This window comes from Coregonus clupeaformis, unplaced genomic scaffold (genome assembly GCF_020615455.1).
Source record: "Coregonus clupeaformis isolate EN_2021a unplaced genomic scaffold, ASM2061545v1 scaf1104, whole genome shotgun sequence".
In the NCBI taxonomy this organism is placed as follows: Eukaryota; Metazoa; Chordata; class Actinopteri; order Salmoniformes; family Salmonidae; genus Coregonus; species Coregonus clupeaformis.
Genome location: NW_025534558.1, coordinates 3,324 through 22,593, shown reverse-complemented (window position 1 = coordinate 22,593; position 19,270 = coordinate 3,324). Strand labels below are relative to the sequence as shown.

The window sequence follows — 19,270 nt, the reverse complement described above, 5'->3', positions numbered from 1 at the left end:
ACAGAGCTATGCTCAATCATGAGGCATCAAAGCCAAAGGAACTGAATAAGACATGCTATTGATGGAAGGAAAGTAGTGTGGAAATCTACCCAAACACTATATTTTATTTTTATTTTATTTTATTTGGCAACATCAAAAACAATCCCTTCTAGACAATTTCCTGGACAAAATGTTTCACTGTAATAGTGAAGGTGTAAACTTGGCAGTAGAAAACCTAAACAGTATATTTGACCTCTCAGCTTCCCTATCAAATCAAAAAATATCAAGCAGACAACCTTAGAAAATTTACAACAATGACAAATGGTTTGATGAAGAACGCAAAAACCTAAAAGAAATTGAGAAAGCTATCCACCCAAAAACATAGAGACCCAGAAAACCTGAGCCTATGCCTTCACTATGGTGAATCACTAAAACAATACAGAAATGCACTACGGAAAAAGAAAGAACAGCAAGTCAGAAATCAGCTCAATGTATTGAAGATCCCGAGAAGAATAGCTGTCCACTAGAGATCCTGGTTCAATCCAGGCTCTGTCGCGGCCCGACCGGACCCATGGCCGCCAATTGGCCCAGCTCGTCCAGGTAGGGGAGGATGGCGGCAGGCGTAGCTCAGTTGTAGAGCATTGCGTTTGCAATGCCAGGTTGTGGGTTCGATTCCCACGGGGGGCCAGTATAAAAAATTATAATAATAAAAATAAAAATAAACAATTTATGCAAAAAATAATCCATAGAATCTAACCACTTCTGGGAAAATTGGAAAACTAAACAAACAACAACACGAAGAGTTATCTATCCAAAACGGAGATGTATGGATCAACCACTTCTCCAATCTTTTTGGCCCTATCACAAAGAACAAACAGCAAAAACATATACATGATCAAATAAAAATATTAGAATCAACTATTATAGACTACTAGAACCCTCTGGATTCTCAAATTACGTTGAATGAACTACAGGACAAATTACAAACCCTCCAACCCAAAAAGGCCTGTGGGGTTGATGGTCTGTAAAATATACAGACCACAAATTCCAATTGGCTATTCTTAAACTCTTTACCATCATCCTCTGCTCTGGCATATTCCCCAATATTTGGAACCAAGGACTGATCACCCCAATCCACAAAAGTGGAGACAAATTTGACCCCAATAACTACCGTGGGATATGCGTCAACAGCAACCTTGGGAAAATCCTCTGCATTATCATTAACAGCAGACTCGTACATTTCCTCAGCGAAAACAATGTACTGAGCAAATGTCAAATTGTCTTTTTACCAAATTACCGTACGACCGACCACATATTCACCCTGCACACCCTAATTGACAAACAAACAAACAACCTAAAACCAAGGCAAAGGCTTCTCATGCTTTCTTGATTTAAAAAAAAGCTTGACTCAATTTGGCATGAGGGTCTGCTATACAAATTGATGGAAAGTGGGGTTGGGGGAAAAACATACGACATTATAAAATCCATGTACACAAACAACAAGTGTGCGGTTAAAATTGGCAAAAAACACACATTTCTTTCCACAGGGCCCGGGGGGTGAGACAGGGATGCAGCTTAAGCCCCACCCTCTTAAACATATATATATATCAACGAATTGGCGAGGGCACTAGAACAGTCTGCAGCACCCAGCCTACTAGAATCTGAAGTCAAATATCTACTGTTTGTGGATGATCTGGTGCTTCTGTCCCCAACCAAGGAGGGCCTACAGCAGCACCTAGATCTTCCGCACAGATTCTGTCAGACCTGGGCCCTGACAGTAAATCTCAGTAAGACAAAAATAATGGTGTTCCAAAAAAGGTCCAGTTGCCAGGACCACAAATCCAAATTCCATCTAGACACCGTTGCCCTAGTGCACACAAAAAACTATACATACCTCGGGCCTAAACATCAGCGCCACAGGTAACTTCCACAAATCTGTGAACGATCTGAGAGACAAGGCAAGAAGGGCCTTCTATGCCATCAAAAGGAACATAAAATTAGACATACCAATAAAGATCTGGCAAAAAGATTTGAATCAGTTATAGAACCCATTGCCCTTTATGGTTGTGAGAAGAATTCACAAAATGGGACAAACACCAAATTGAGACTCTGCAAGCAGAATTCTGCAAAAATATCCTCAGTGTACAACGTAAAACACCAAATAATGCATGCAAAGCAGAATTAGGCCGATACCCGCTAATTATCAAAATCCAGAAAAGAGCTGTTAAATTCTACAACCACCTAAAAGGAAGCGATTCCCAAACCTTCCTTAACAAAGCCATCGCCTACAGAGAAATGAACCTGGAGAAGAGTCCAACACAGACCCCACAGAGCCCCAGGACAACAACAACACAATTAGACCCAACCAAACCATGAGAGAAAAAAAAGATAATTACTCTACATATTGGAAAGAATGTACAAAAAAACTGAGCAAACTAGAAAGGTATTTGGCCCTAAACAGAGAGTACAGCGTGGCAGAATACCTGACCACTGTGACTGACCCAAAATGAAGGAAATCTTTGACTATGTACAGACTCAGTGAGCATAGCCTTGCACACAGAATGAGGTGGAAACTGAGCTGCACTTCCTAACTTCCTGCCAAATGTATGACCATATTGGAGACACATATTTCCCTTAGATTACACAGACCCACAAAGGAATTCGAAAACAAATCCAATTTTGATCAACTCCCATATCTACAGTGGGGAGAACAAGTATTTGATACACTGCCAATTTGCAGGTTTTCCTACTTACAAAGCATGTAGAGGTCTGTAATTTTTATCATAGGTACACTTCAACTGTGAGAGACGGAATCTAAAACAAAAATCCAGAAAATCACATTGTATGATTTTTTAAGTAATTAATTTGCATTTTTATTGCATGACATAAGTATTTGATACATCAGAAAAGCAGAACTTAATATTTGGTACAGAAACCTTTGTTTGCAATTACAGAGATCATATGTTTCCTGTAAGTCTTGACCAGGTTTGCACACACATGCAGCAGGGATTTTGGGCCACCCTCCATACAGACCTTCTCCAGATCCTTCAGGTTTCGGGGCTGTCTCGCTGGGCAATACGGACTTTCAGCTCCCTCCAAAGATGTTCTATTGGGTTCAGGTCTGGACACTGGCTAGGCCACTCCAGGACCTTGAGATGCTTCTTACGGAGCCACTCCTTAGTTGCCCTGGCTGTGTGTTTCGGGTCGTTGTCATGCTGGAAGACCCAGCCACGACCCATCTTCAATGCTCTTACTGAGGGGAAGGAGGTTGTTGGCCAAGATCTTGCGATACATGGCCCCATCCATCCTCCCCCTCAATACGGTGCAGTCGTCCTGTCCCCTTTGCAGAAAAGCATCCCCAAAGAATGATGTTTCCACCTCCATGCTTCACGGTTGGAATGGTGTTCTTGGGGTTGTACTCATCCTTCTTCTTCCTCCAAACACGGCGAGTGGAGTTTAGACCAAAAAGCTCTATTTTTGTCTCATCAGACCACATTACCTTCTCCCATTCCTCCTCTGGATCATCCAGATGGTCATTGGCAAACTTCAGACGGGCCTGGACATGCGCTGGCTTGAGCAGGGGGAACTTGCGTGCGCTGCAGGAATTTAATCCATGACGGCGTAGTGTGTTACTAATGGTTTTCTTTGAAACTGTGGTCCCAGCTCTCTTCAGGTCATTGACCAGGTCCTGCCGTGTAGGTCTGGGCTGATCCCTCACCTTCCTCATGATCATTGATGCCCCACGAGGTGAGATCTTGCATGGAGCCCCAGACCGAGGCTGATTGACCGTCATCTTGAACTTCTTCCATTTTCTAATAATTGCGCCAACAGTTGTTGCCTTCTCACCAAGCTGCTTGCCTATTGTCCTGTAGCCCATCCCAGCCTTGTGCAGGTCTACAATTGTATCCCTGATGTCCTTACACAGCTCTCTGGTCTTGGCCATTGTGGAGAGGTTGGAGTCTGTTTGATTGAGTGTGTGGACAGGTGTCTTTTATACAGGTAACGAGTTCAAACAGGTGCAGTTAATACAGGTAATGAGTGGAGAACAGGAGGGCTTCTTAAAGAAAAACTAACAGGTCTGTGAGAGCCGGAATTCTTACTGGTTGGTAGGTGATCAAATACTTATGTCATGCAATAAAATGCAAATTAATTACTTAAAAAATCATACAATGTGATTTTCTGGATTTTTGTTTTAGATTCCGTCTCTCATGGTTGAAGTGTACCTATGATAAAAATTACAGACCTCTACATGCTTTGTAAGTAGGAAAACCTGCAAAATCGGCAGTGTATCAAATACTTGTTCTCCCCCACTGTATTGGGTGAAATACCACAGTGTGCAATCACAGCAGCAAGATTTGTGACCTGTTGCCACAAGAAAAGGGGCAACCAGTGAATAACAAACCCCATTGTAAATACAACCTATATTTATGTTTATTTATTTCCCCTTTTGTACTTTAACTATTTGCACATCATTACAATACTGTATATAGACATATGGCACTTGAAATGTCTTTATTATTTTGGAACTTTTGTGAGTAATGTTTACTGTTCATTTTTATTATCAATTTCACTTGCTTTGGCAATGTAAATACATGTTTCCCATGCCAATAAAGCCCCTTAAATTGAAAGTGAATTGAGAGAGAGTGACTGTCATTAGATGTATCTCTCTATACTAAGCAAAAAGGCAGTACCTGCTCATTTGGTCGAAAATGAGTTAGTGTCATTTTTGCTACATTAAACACATGCTTAATCATGTGGACAAGTATCCTGCCTCTATTGTATTGTGTTTTGGAGAAAATGGGGGTCATGTTAGCAGTAACTGCATAAGGTTACTGTGGAAACCAAGGTAAATAAAAGCCATTTTTCTCAGTTCCATGCTATGAGCAGTTACTGCCTTTTGTTTGGTAGGGCAGTATACCTGTCTGTGAGGTTCCAGAGTTTCTCTCCTCGGCAGCTCTTCCACAGTCCGCACACTTCGCTGTCCGGCCTCCGTCTCTGTCCCTCTCCCTGCGTCTGTTCTCTGACCACTGCAGCCGCTTCTTCAGCGACTCAACCTGCTCCCGGCTCCGGGACACCTCCTTCAGGAAGCTATCCTCCACCAGCCTTGTGATCTCGTACATGGCAGTCTTGAATACCGTCTCCATGACTCCGGAGAGCTGAGACTGGAAGGTTACGGTGGCTTCGGACATCATGGCAAACTGTCTATGTGTAACTAGCTACAGTTAAGCGTTCGTAACGTGTAGCTACTTTTGTACAGGCGAATCAGTCCTGCGATCGAGTCTAGTAAAATGATAGTAAGCTAACGTTAGCAGCAAAGATACTGCCAACTAAACCTTGTGTCTGTGTTAGCAGGCTAGCAAAGCTAGCTACTATTGGAAGTTGTTGTCTGACTCAGTGACTGCCCTAGTAATATATTTTTTTGTAGCATTTCGTGATATAAGATGTAGCAGTTACTGTATATGAGGCTATTCTAATAAATATAAAAACATATATAAATACCAGCGTTAATGAGAGATGATAGTTGGCTTGCTAGCTAGTTACAGAGCCAACACCAAAACATAAGACTTCCGGAAACAAACCTACGGATCGGGTAGTGGGACATTCTAAATTGGAACGATCCTTATCGTACTGAAGAGAAAAGACGACCTTTCTTTGAACAAAACCTTTGTAAGTTTACTGTAAATAAGATTCGAAATATAATTCGGCTATTATAATAACATTCAGATACAGATAATTACCGTAGTAGGCTATTTATTGTGTAAACGATTTACAGGAAATCTACACGGAAGCGATTTATCCCGCCACACACTCAGCCTTATGCGGGCCCAGGTCTAAGGTAGTGGCGTGGACTAGATAGGGAATAGCGTGTCCAAAACTAGGTTTATATCCAATTGGCGACAGAAAGTTAGGTTATATCAGTTATCCTGTTAGAGCTTTTGTGCAGAATCCACCGCGCTGTTTCAGGTGCAACGTTTATGGTCATGTTGCAGCAGTGCCCTAACGAAAAAAGATTGCAGTCAGGGTGCAGTATAACTGCAGTATGCGGCAAATACTGCGTCCAAAATAACAGTTTTTTTTTTTTACTACAGTTTTTTTTTATGTCAGTATTGCCTTGTAGCTTAAGCTTTATGCTGAATCCATTAATTAAATACACTTGCATTTAGAATTCCATTCTCAGACCGTTCTTCATTGCCTATTACTGTAACTCAACCATAGTCGTGTGTATATTTTAATTATCTTTATGGAGTCAGATAAACATTTTAATAGGCTAACTGCTTAGTCTCATTATGAGTCGCATGTGATGTATATATAATATACTGTATATTCACATATCAAATATTACTGCCCACTAGTGCTCCCTCTCTCTTCGCTGTGAATTCAAAACCCAGCAGTGTTAGTTTTAATGACGCAGGGATCCCAATCTATTCTCACAGTGATTGGGAAGGACTTGTTCTTTTATGTTTTTATGTATTGATTGATAACACATATCAAAGATTTTGTTGATTGAAAGAAAAATGCCACGAAATAAAATTTTGATTTTGAATTGAGACTTGAATTAACAGTTGATTAATTGTTTTTAAAACATAAATTCTGGTTATTTATCATTTGTTATTCATTAGGAAAGTTAGAAGCCTAAAAACAAGTTCAAATTGAGGTGTACTGAGTTCACGTCTCACGTCATGGTTTTTATGTTCTGCAGGTTTGAACTAGTTGCTTTAAAGACTGGGAATTTTCACTTGAATAACCCTCTAAGTCATAATTAAGAGTGGGAAACCAAAAACAAAAAATGTTGTTACCCGAGTTGCATGTTTCACCACTGACCCTTCACCCTTTCAACCAAAAGATGAGAACAAATAAATGTTTGACAATTACAAATGTATCAATTTGGAAAAAAATGTAAACACAACATGCAACAATTTCAAAGATTTTACTGAGTTACAGTTCATATGAGGAAATCAGTCAATTGAAATAACTTCATTAGGCCCTAATCTATGGATGTCACATGACTGGGAATACAGATATATATATATATTTTTTTATGGGCCTCACAATGGGCCTCAGGATCTTGTCACCGTATTTTTGTGCATTCAAATTGCCATCGATAAAATGCAATTGTGTTCGTTGTTTGTAGCTTATGCCTGCCCATACCATAACCCCACCGCCACCATGGGGCACTCTGTTCACAATGTTGACATCAGCAAACTGCTAGCCCACACAATGCCATACACATGGTCTTTGGCTGTCAGGCCAGTTGGATGTTCTGCTAAATTCTCTAAAACACATTAGATGTGGCTTATGGTAGAAAAATGAACATTAACTTCTCAGGCAACAGCTCTGGTGGACATTCCTGCAGTCAGCATGCCAATTTCACACTCCCTCAAAACTTGAGACATCTGTGGCATTGTGTTGTGTGACAAAACTGCACATTTTAGAGTGGCCCTTTATTGTCCCCAGCACAAGGTGCACCTGTGTAATGATCATGCCGTTTAATCAGCTTCTTCATATGCCACACCTCACAGGTGGATGGATTACCTTGGAAAAGGAGAAATGATCACTAACAAGGATGTAAACAAATGTTAAAGTCAGCTTTTTGTGCATATGGAACATTTCTGGGATCTTTCATTTCAGCTCATGAAACATGGGACCAACACTTTACATGTTGGGTTTATATATTTTTTCAGTATAGGTAGTTTGACCATATTGTCAATGTTAAGCAAGCTAGCTTGTAACATGCTTTACCAAGAAAGCACAATGTGAAATGAAATTAAACGTTGCCCCTAAAATAAATGAAATGATGAAAATAATGTGTTGCTGAATGTACTTAGTCTTGGCCATGTTATTACACTGTGTTGGGATTATAAAGGCCTATTATGCAGTCGGCCTTTAAGGTTGCAGATATGGGTGTGGTCGGGAGGCATGTCCAACCCACAGGTGCCATCTCGAATTGACTGCAAGCCCATTGTGAGAGAGAGCAAGCATTGTTTGCTGTGTGCTAAGAGGGATTTTTAGGCCTCTTTTCTATCACAGTCCACTGCTTTGGTGAAAATTAGAACCGGAATAACACTAGTGTGGTGATAAGGAAACAAAACACTATAGCAAAGTTAACTTCCTAAACAAACATCATTATGTTGTCATCCAGAGTCACATTTATTTATCTTCCAGGCTATATCACACAGTATTTTACATACAGCAGGTTTTTTAAAGGACCAAAGAGTTAAGTCTGCTTCGTGTTTTCATTTTTGGCATGGAAAAATATCACGATACTGGTGTTGTCCTGGCCCTAGTGAAAATATCTAGGGGTGGGGGGGGGGTTCCTTTTGTTTACAAACATTTATTTGGACTTGCACTTCCATTTAAGGACTCACACTCTCAACCAAAGGTTCTGGTAGGATTAAGGTTTTGAACTGAGACTGTTGGCTCTGACAGGACTATATTCACTTGTTGTTGATTGGTTAATTATTATTTTGTTGTTTATGCTGAACCATCCTATCAACATGTCACAAGCTAATTTTATTATTAGCAATGTTAACTAGCAATCAAGCAAGCTAAAATCTTATTGGTTGATGAATTGGTCAGACTTCAAAAGCACTTGAACACAATCATGGTAGGTTGGCATGATCATTATGAAAGACAATTCATAGACCGTCCATGTATGGCGTAAATTCTTATTCAACACACAGATTTCCAACCGTTCATATTTTCATCATAAAGAAAGGAGGATAAAGGCAATCTGAATATAATTAACTAAAATATATTTATTTGTATGACATGTTCAATGGAAACAAAGATTACAAACTCTGACGCGTTTCGGCTGCATGGCCTTCATCAGGGAGTACAAAGATATGATAATACAATGTCCTCTTTTGAACAGCATTTTCCAATCAACCAATCAATATGAAGAGGGAGTGGTTACAGAATTCATTAGACAACACATAGTAGGAAATACTATACACATTAAAAAGTGAAATATTGTAGATATGTTATAAAAATACAGATCAAGGCTAGAAGCATCAGAACCCCTAGAAAAGTAGTTCTGACATTGAATATGACTGGGCAAAGTGTTAAGAATAGGAGAGACGTCTCTTTTATAGTACACTAGATCACAGCAAACATGTCCTTATTAATAAACAACTGATCACAAGAAATGTTCTCAATGTCAAATAAAATAATAATAAACCTAGCTATCCTAAGATGAATGCACTAATTGTAAGTCACTCTGTTTTTAGAGTGTCTGCTATATGACAAAAAAAATGTAGCAATAAAAAAATCAGTCCAGGAGTTCCGGCCTGTGTTTGCGCTGGTGTGACTTCAGATGGGCCAGTCTTTTGAAGCTGAGTCCACAAACAGCACAGCAGTACGGTCTCTCCCCAGTGTGGGTGCGCAGGTGCACTTTCAAAATGTCTGCCGCGTGAATCTCTTGTCACACATAGTGCAGCGGTGGGGTTTCTCCTGCGTGTGAATACGCTGATGCACCTTCAGGTTCCAGAGCCGACTGAACTTGTTCCCACAGATGGAGCAGCAGTAGGGCTTGTCTGTCGTCTGGCTGCACTTGTGCCTCTTCAGGTCGGAGAAGGAGGTGAAGCCCTTGCCACAGTGGCTGCAGAGGTGGAGTCCCTTGGCCTGGTGGACCCGCTGGTGGACCTTGAGGTTGCAGGCCTGGGTGAAGGTTTTACCACACTGGGTGCAGAGTACGGAGGCCCAGACCCAGACCCTGTACTCGACCCTCTCTCTGTTTTGTGTGTTTGCTTGTGGGCCTTGAGGGAGCCAGAGTCTGGGAAGGTCATGGTGCACTGATTGCAGGCGTGACGTCTCCCCCCTCCTCCCACTCTTCCTGTTAACTGCTCTTGTGAACGATCTCTGAGGTTTAGAGAGTGTCCAAAGTCGTCGTTGTGGGCTGAGCTTCCAGAGTGGATGGAGGTTATCCCCCTGTGGTCAGCTCTGTTACCCGCCTCTGGGACACCATGTTCGGGGTACAAGACACTGGAGTCCTGCAGGTACCCCTCCTCGTTGATCAACAGGCAGTTCAGGTCTCCCACCTCCAGATGGGGGGACCGCGTTGGCAACCCTAACCGCTCCCTCCGGCTCCGATGGGGGTCAGTCATGTGGGAGCGATGGTGATGGTCTCCCCCCTCAGACCCCCCCAGGTTCACCTGGTAGTGACCCACTGCTCCATAGCTCAGCGCCCCCAGACGAGACGGAGAACCAGGAAGACTATCCAGCCCTTCCAAGTCTAGACGACGGCCTCCACCACCATCACTGCCGTAACCAGACTTCTCAAAGCCGCCCCCCAGTTCCTCCATGCTGTAACGAGGGCGGTAGAGAGGGTCAGTGGGGTCCCCTGGGTCTCCCTCTGGGCCCGGTGGTTCAGGCCCCTGGTCTAGACCGGATGCCCAGTCATCCTGGCACTGCTGCAGCTCCTGCTCACTGAAACTCTTACTGGGCCCCGAGACGTCCGAACCATCGGCCCCTGAAAACACAGGGGACATGAGGCATTAGAAGCATTCATATTTAAGACATTACAATTACTAGAAACTTTAGTAGAGTAACTGTAATGCTAAACGTGTACTTACAGTTTCCAGATGACTTGCCATGTGTAATAATGAATACATTTGGAATGACACAGCATACTATAAGTTACTCTTATCATTCTCATAAACCTAAAGGTAGGCTATTAAAGGTAGGCTATTGTCTGTGTTATGTTTGTTGTAAACTCCTCAACTCACCATCCAGGCAGAACTCCCATTTCTCCTGTAGCTCACTGTTGTGGAGAGGCTCCTCTTTCAGCAGGCTGTCCAGCTTCTGACCTCCGACCTCTGTGGACTGCCAGAGCAAATTAATGAGTCGATTCTGACGAAACGATGGATAAACTTACAGTAACTGAATAGAGCAGACATGATGGTTCTCTATTCAGAACTCTCCTCAGGGACCCTAAGACATCTCACAACTTTGTCATAGCCCTGAACTAGAATACCTGATTCAAGTAGTAAAGGGCTTGATGATTCGTTGACAAGTTGAATCAGGTGAGCTAGTTCTGGAACAGTTCAAATATGAGGAGAGGTTTGAAAGAGGCTGCCCTATTCTTAGTGACAGACTATCTGTTCTAATATGTTCTTTAAAATATATTTCTAACTGAACGTTCTGTAACACTGCACCCTCCACAGGTGTTTAGTCCCTTAGATACCTCAGATGTTCTCCTAGGACTGGTGGCCTCTGCCTCCTCCAGATCATGGAAGGCTGTTTCCCCAGCCACGCCCCCACAGCTGGTCCACTCCTCCCCTGGTACCTTCTCCTGCTTCAGGCCACACCCCCTCTCCGCACCTGGCCACAGGTAAACATTTACATTTACATTTACATTTACATTTTAGTCATTTAGCAGACGCTCTTATCCATAGCGACTTACAGTTAGTGAGTGCATACATTACATTTTTCATACTGGCCCCCCGTGGGAATCGAACCCACAACCCTGGCTTTGCAAACACCATGCTCTACCAACTGAGCTACATCCCTGCCGGCCATTCCCTCCCCTACCCTGGACGACGCTGGGCCAATTGTGCGCCGCCCCATGGGTCTCCCGGTCACGGCCGGCTACGACAGAGCCTGGATTCGAACCAGGATCTCTAGTGGCACAGCTAGCACTGCAATGCAGTGCCTTAGACCACTGTGCCACTCGGGACCTAAAATAACATTTTAATAATAACATTTTATTTGGAGTAAAATAAAAGGCTAAAGTAACATTGTGGATGATGGAGTATCCTCACATCAGTGCAGATGAAGGAAAGGAAGCATCTTATTAATATGACACCACCCATGACTTCAACTCTTTTCTTAAACCAATACTCATTGATCACCAACGTATGGAAGGTATACATTACAGCACTCCCACTTCAGAGTGATTCCATATATATATATATATACATACATATATATACAAGCACACAAAGTCTTGAGAATTAAACAAATATTAATTTTCACAAAGTATGCTGCCTCAGTTTTTATGATGGCAATTTGCATTTACTCCAGAATGTTATTAAGAGTGATCAGATGAATTGCAATTCATTGCAAAGTCCCTCTTTGCCATGAAAATGAACTTAATCCCAAAAAACATTTCCACTGCATTTCAGCCCTGCCACAAAAGGACCAGCTGACATCATGTCAGTGATTTTCTCGTTAAAACAGGTGAGAGTGTTGACGAGGACACGGCTGGAGATCACTGTCATGCTGATTGAGTTAGAATAACAGACTGGAAGCTTTTAAAGGAGGGTGGTGCTTGAAATCATTGTTCTTCCTCTGTTAAGCATGGTTAACTGCAAGGAAACACGTGCCGTCATCATTGCTTTGCACAAAAAGGGCTTCACAGGCAAGGATATTGCTGCTAGTAAGATTGCACCTAAATCAACCATTTATCGGATCATCAAGAACTTCAAGGAGAGAGGTTCAATTGTTGTGAAGAATGCTTCAGGGCGCCCAAGAAAGTCCAGCAAGTGCCAGGACCGTCTCCTAAAGTTGATTCAGCTACGGGATCGGGGCACCACCAGTGCAGAGCTTGCTCAGGAATGGCAGCAGACAGGTGTGAGTGCATCTGCACGCACAGTGAGGCGAAGACTTTTGGAGGATGGCCTGGTGTCAAGAAGGGCAGCGAGGAAGCCACTTCTCTCCAGGAAAAACATCAGGGACAGACTGATATTCTGCAACAGGTACAGGGATTGGACTGCTGTGGACTGGGGTAAAGTCATTTTCTCTGATGAATCCCCTTTCCGAATGTTTGGGGCATCCGGAAAAAAGCTTGTCCGGAGAAGACAAGGTGAGCGCTACCATCAGTCCTGTGTCATGCCAACAGTAAAGCATCCTGAGACCATTCATGTGTGGGGTTGCTTCTCAGCCAAGGGAGTGGGCTCACTCACAATTTTGCCTAAGAACACAGCCATGAATAAAGAATGGTACCAACACATTCTCCGAGAGCAACTTCTCCCAACCATCCAAGAACCTTTTGGTGACAAACAATGCCTTTTCCAGCATGATGGAGCACCTTGCCATAAGGCGAAAGTGATAACTAAGTGGCTCTGGGAACAAAACATCGAAATTTTGGGTCCATGGCCAGGAAACTCCCCAGACCTTAATCCCATTGAGAATTTATGGTCGATCCTCAAGAGGCGGGTGGACAAACAAAAACCCACAAATTCTGACAAACTCCAAGCATTGATTATGCAAGAATGGGCTGCCATCAGTCAGGATGTGGCCCAGAAGTTAATTGACAGCATGCCAGGGCGGATTGCAGAGGTCTTGAAAAAGAAGGGTCAACACTGCAAATATTGACTCTTTGCATAAACTTAATGTAATTGTCAATAAAAGCCTTTGACACTTATGGAATGCTTGTAATTATACTTCAGTATACCATGGTAACATCTGACAAAAATATCTAAAAACACTGAAGCAGCAAACTTTGTGAAGACCAAAACGTGTGTCATTCTCAAAACTTTTGACCACGACTGTATGTATATACACTGCTCAAAAAAATAAAGGGAACACTAAAATAACACATCCTAGATCTGAATGAATGAAATAATCTTATTAAATACTTTTTTCTTTACATAGTTGAATGTGCTGACAACAAAATCACACAAAAATGATAAATGGAAATCAAATGTATCAACCCATGGAGGTCTGGATTTGGAGTCACACTCAAAATTATAGTGGAAAACCACATTACAGGCTGATCCAACTTTGATGTAATGTCCTTAAAACAAGTCAAAATGAGGCTCAGTAGTGTGTGTGGCCTCCACGTGCCTGTATGACCTCCCTACAACGCCTGGGCATGCTCCTGGTAAGGTGGCGGATGGTCTCCTGAGGGATCTCCTCCCAGACCTGGACTAAAGCATCCGCCAACTCCTGGACAGTCTGTGGTGCAACGTGACGTTGGTGGATGGAGTGAGACATGATGTCCCAGATGTGCTCAATTGGATTCAGGTCTGGGAACGTGCGGGCCAGTCCATAGCATCAATGCCTTCCTCTTGCAGGAACTGCTGACACCTCCAGCCACATGAGGTCTAGCATTGTCTTGCATTAGGAGGAACCCAGGGCCAACCGCACCAGCATATGGTCTCACAAGGGGTCTGAGGATCTCATCTCGGTACCTAATGGCAGTCAGGCTACCTCTGGCGAGCACATGGAGGGCTGTGCGGCCCCCCAAAGAAATGCTACCCCACACCATGACTGACCCACCGCCAAACCGGTCATGCTGGAGGATGTTGCAGGCAGCTCCAGACTCTGTCACGTCTGTCACGTGCTCAGTGTGAACCTGCTTTCATCTGTGAAGAGCGCGATTGGCGAATTTGCCAATCTTGGTGTTCTCTGGCAAATGCCAAACGTCCTGCACGGTGTTGGGCTGTAAGCACAACCCCCACCTGTGGACGTCGGGCCCTCATACCACCCTCATGGAGTCTGTTTCTGACCGTTTGAGCAGACACATGCACATTTGTGGCCTGCTGGAGATCATTTTGCAGGGCACTGGCAGTGCTCCTCCTGCTCCTCCTTGCACAAAGGCGGGGTGGCAGTCCTGCTGCTGGGTTGTTGCCCTCCTACGGCCTCCTCCACGTCTCCTGATGTACTGGCCTGTCTCCTGGTAGCGCCTCCATGCTCTGGACACTAAGCTGACAGACACAGCAAACCGTCTTGCCACAGCTCGCATTGATGTGCCATCCTGGATGAGCTGCACTACCTGAGCCACTTGTGTGGGTTGTAGACTCTGTCTCATGCTACCACTAGAGTGAAAGCACCGCCAGCATTCAAAAGTGACCAAAACATCAGCCAGGAAGCATAGGAACTGAGAAGTGGTCTGTGGTCACCACCTGCAAAACCAGTCCTTTATTGGGGGTGTCTTGCTAATTGCCTATAACTTCCACCTGTTGTCTATTCCATTTGCACAACAGCATGTGAAATGTATTGTCAATCAGTGTTGCTTCCTAAGTGGACAGTTTGATTTCACAGAAGTGTGATTGACTTGGAGTTACATTGTGTTGTTTAAGTGTTCCCTTTATTTTTTTTGAGCAGTGTATATACACACACACTACCGTTCAAAAGTTTGGGGTCACTTAGAAATGTCCTTGTTTTCCATGAAAACATACATGAAATGAGTTTGAATAGGAAATATAGCAATATGAATAGGAAATGTAGTCATTGACAAGGTTAGAAATAATGATTTCTAATTGAAATAATAATTGTGTCCTTCAAACTTTGCTTTCGTCAAAGAATCCTCCATTTGCAGCAATTACAGCCTTGCAGACCTTTGGCATTCTAGTTGTCAATTTGTTGAGGTAATCTGAAGAGATTTCACCCCATGCTTCCTGAAGCACCTCCCACAAGTTGGATTGGCTTGATGGGCACTTCTTACGTACCATACGGTCAAGCTGCTCCCACAACAGCTCAATAGGGTTGAGATCCGGTGACTGTGCTGGCCACTCCATTATAGACAGAATACCAGCTGACTGCTTCTTCCCTAAATAGTTCTTGCATAGTTTGGAGCTGTGCTTTGGGTCATTGTCCTGTTGTAGGAGGAAATTGGCTCCAATGAAGAGCCGTCCCACAGGGTATGGCATGGCGTTGCAAAATGGAGTGATAGCCTTCCTTCTTCAAGATCCCTTTTACCCTGTACAAATCTCCCAATTTACCACCACCAAAGCACCCCCCAGACCATCACATTGCCTCCACCATGCTTGACAGATGGCATCAAGCACTCCTCCAGCATCTTTTCATTTGGTCTGCGTCTCACAAATGTTCTTTGTGATCCGAACACCTCAAACTTTGATTTGTCTGTCCATAACACTTTTTTCCAATCTTCCTCTGTCCAGTGTCTGTGTTCTTTTGCCCATCTTAATATTTTATTTTTATTGGCCAGTCAGAAATATAGCTTTTTCTTTGCACCTCTGCCTAGAAGGTCAGCATCCCGGAGTGGCCTCTTCACTGTTGACATTGAGACTGGTGTTTTGCGGGTACTATTTAATGAAGCTGCCAGTTGAGGACCTGTGAGGCGTCTGTTTCTCAAACTAGACACTAATGTATTTGTCCTCTTGCTCAGTTGTGCACCGGGGCCTCCCACTCCTCTTTCTATTCTGGTTAGAGCCAGTTTGCGCTGTTATGTGAAGGGAGTAGTACACAGCGTTGTACGAGATCTTCAGTTTCTTGGCAATTTCTCGCCTTCATTTCTCAGAACAAGAATAGACTGATGTGTTTCAGAAGAAAGTTATTTGTTTCTGACCATTTTGAGCCTGTAATCAAACCCACAATTGCTGATGCTCCAGATACTCAACTAGTCTCAAGAAGGCCAGTTTTATTGCTTCTTTAAATCAGCACAACAGTTTTCAGCTGTGCTAACATAATTGCAAAAGGGTTTTCTAATGATCAATTAGACTTTTCAAATGATAAACTTGGATTAGAAAACACAACGTGCCATTGGAACACAGGACTGATGGTTGTTGATAATGGGCCTTTGTACACCTATGTAGATATTCCATTAATAATCAGCCGTTTCCAGCTACAATAGCCATTTACAACATTAACAATGTCTACACTGTATTTCTGATCAATTTGATGTTATTTTTATGGACATAAAAAAATTGATTTTCTTTCGAAATCAAGGACATTTCTAAGTGACCCCAAACTTTTGAACGGTAGTATATATATACTACCGTTCAAAAGCTCTTAACACCTACTCAGTCAACAGTTTTTCTTTATTTTCTAAATTGTAGAATAATAGTAAAGACATCAAAACTATGAAATAACACATGGAATCATGTAGTAACCAAAAAAAGTGTTAAAGAAATCAAAATATATTTTATATTTGAGATTCTTCAAATAGCCACCCTTTGCCTTGATGACAGCTTTGCACACTCTTGGCATTAGCTCAACCAGCTTCACCTGGAATGCTTTTCCAACAGTCTTGAAGGAGTTCCCACATAAGCTGAGTACTTGTTGGCTGCTTTTCCTTCACTCTGCGGTCGACTCATCCCAAACCAATTAAATTTGCTTGAGGTCGGGGGATTGTGAATGCCAGGTCATCTAATGCAGCACTCCATCACTCTCCTTCTTGGTCAAATAGCCCTTACACAGCCTGGAGGTGTGTTGGGTCATTGTCCTGTTGAAAAACAAATCATAGTCCCACAAAGCCCAAACCAGATGGGATGGCGTATCACTGCAGAATGCTGTTGTAGCCATGCTGGTTAAGTGTGCCTTGAATTCTAAATAAATCAAAGACAGTGTCACCAGCAAAGCACCCCCACACCATAACACCTCCTACTCCATGTTTTACGGTGGGAACTACACACATGCGGAGATCATCCGTTCACCCACACCGCATCTCACAAAGACACAGCGGTTGGAACCAAAACTCTCCAATTTCGACTCCAGACCAAAGGACACATTTCCAGCAGTCTAATGTCTATTGCTCGTGTTTCTTGGCCCAAGCAAGTCTCTTCTTATTAATGGTGTCCTTTATTAGTGGTTTCTTTGCAGCAATTCGACCATGAAGGCCTGATTCACACGTCTCCTCTGAACAGTTGATGTTGAGATGTGTCTGTTACTTGAACTCTGTGAAGCATTTATTTTGCTGCAATTTCTGAGGCTGGTAACTCTAATGAACTTATCCTCTGCAGCAGAGGATCTTCAATTCATGTGGCGGTCCTCTAGAGAGCCAATTTCGTCATAGTACTTTTTGCGACTGCACTTTTAAGAAACTTTCAAAGTTATTTTAATGTTCAGTATTAACTGACCTTCATGTCTTAAAGCAGGGTTCTTCAATTCCGGTCCTGGAGGGCGAAACACCTCTGTTTTTCATCCTCTCCCTTCTAATCAGGGCTAATTCAGACCTGGGACACCAGGTGAGTGCAATTAACTACCAGGTAGAAATAAAAACAGAAGTGTTTCGGCCCTCCAGTGACGAATTGAAGAACCCTGTCTTAAAGTAATGATGGACTGTCATTTCTCTTTGATTATTTGAGCTGTTCTTGCCATAATATGGACTTGGTCTTTTACCAAATAGGGCTATCTTCTGTATACCCCCACCCACCTTGTCACAACACAACTGATTGGCTCAAACGCATTAAGGAAAGAAATTCCACAATTTAACTTTTAAGAAGGCACACCTGTTCATTGAAATGTATTCCAGATACACACGGGACACTGTTGAGCATGAAAAACCCAGCAGCGTTGCAGTTCTTGACACACTCAAACCGGTGCGCCTGGCACCTACTACTATACCCCTACTACTATACCCTATTCACCCTCTGAATGGCACACATACACAATCCATGTCTCAATGCTTTAAAATCCTTATTTAACCTGTCTCACCCCCTTCATCTACACTGATTAAAGTGGATTTAACAAGTGACATTAATTAGGGGTAATAGCTTTCACCTGGTTTGTCTGTCATGGAAAGAGCAGGTGTTCCTAATGTTTTGTAAACTCAGTGTAGATATGTGTTTAGATGTCTCTCTCCTCACCTGTCTGTGAGGTTCCAGAGCTTGTCTCCTCGGCTTCCTCGTCAGCTCTTCCATAGTCCCCACAATTTCCCCTCTGGCCTCCCTCTCTGCGTCTGTTCTCTGACCACTGCAACCGCTTCTTCAGTGACTCGATCTGCTCCCGGTTCCGGGACACCTCCTTCAGGAAGCTATCCTCCACCAGCCTGGTGATCTCGTACATGGCAGCCTTGAATACCGTCTCCATGACTCCAGAGAGCTTAGACTGGAAGGTTACGATGGCTTCAGACATGAAGGCAAACTATATATGTGTATCTAGCTAAGTTAAGAGTTCGTAACGTTTAGCTTATTTTGTTCAGGTGGGTCAGTGTTACGATCCAGTTCAGCAAAAGGCTAGGGGCTAGCTAACGTTAGCAGGCTAGCAAAGCTAGCTACTGTTGGAAGTTGTCGCTCTCAATGACGGTAATAATTTCAAGATATAATATGTAGCATTTACTGTATGAGGTTATTCGAATAATACAATAGGTATTGAGAGAACGCAAGCTTATGGCAGTTAGATAGTTACAGAGCCAACACTAAAGTCACAGATAGTACAATGAGACAGATATTTCACCGGATGTACAAACGTGAAGCATCCGCTTAGCAGTTCACGCACTACTAAATATGGTAGTGAGAGGAAGCCCACTGGCCAGCAGTGGGAGAAGATGGAACGAGATGGATTTTGGCCGACATTCTGCACATTTTCTCATCGATGAAACATTTGATCTCAATAAAGTTTTCTCTAACCAAAAAAGAAAATCTGTTATGATCAGAGTGGACTACGT

The 19,270-nt window shown here is 43.0% G+C and overlaps 2 protein-coding genes across 2 annotated transcripts in view; both read right to left on the bottom strand.

The window, feature by feature from the left end:
- Positions 1-5,831, bottom strand: part of LOC123486291 — a 33,480-nt gene extending 27,649 nt beyond the window's left edge. Inside the window, exon 1 of the mRNA XM_045217544.1 lies at positions 4,898-5,831. Coding sequence (XP_045073479.1) covers positions 4,898-5,171 — 274 coding nt within the window. The 5' untranslated portion in view covers positions 5,172-5,831. The remainder of the gene's footprint in view (positions 1-4,897) is intronic.
- A 3,541-nt stretch (positions 5,832-9,372) lies between these two features.
- LOC123486292 (hypermethylated in cancer 1 protein-like) lies at positions 9,373-18,738 on the bottom strand. Its single transcript, XM_045217546.1, has 5 exons — positions 18,471-18,738; positions 11,162-11,298; positions 10,704-10,800; positions 9,654-10,447; positions 9,373-9,612 (listed from the first exon to the last, which is right to left on the bottom strand). The coding sequence occupies exons 1-5, from the start codon at positions 18,736-18,738 to the stop codon at positions 9,373-9,375; spliced, it is 1,536 nt and encodes a 511-aa protein (XP_045073481.1).
- Positions 18,739-19,270: the final 532 nt, after the last annotated feature.

Excerpts from the sequence above, each read along its gene's own strand:
- LOC123486292 (XM_045217546.1), bottom strand. The coding sequence starts at position 18,738 with ATGTCTGAAGCCATCGTAACCTTCCAGTCTAAGCTCTCTGGAGTCATG. Across the intron at positions 11,299-18,470 it reads CTCTGGAACCTCACAGACAG|GTGCGGAGAGGGGGTGTGGC; the intron begins GTGAGGAGAGAG and ends ACCTGTGGCCAG. Across the intron at positions 10,448-10,703 it reads ATGGGAGTTCTGCCTGGATG|GGGCCGATGGTTCGGACGTC; the intron begins GTGAGTTGAGGA and ends CTGTGTTTTCAG.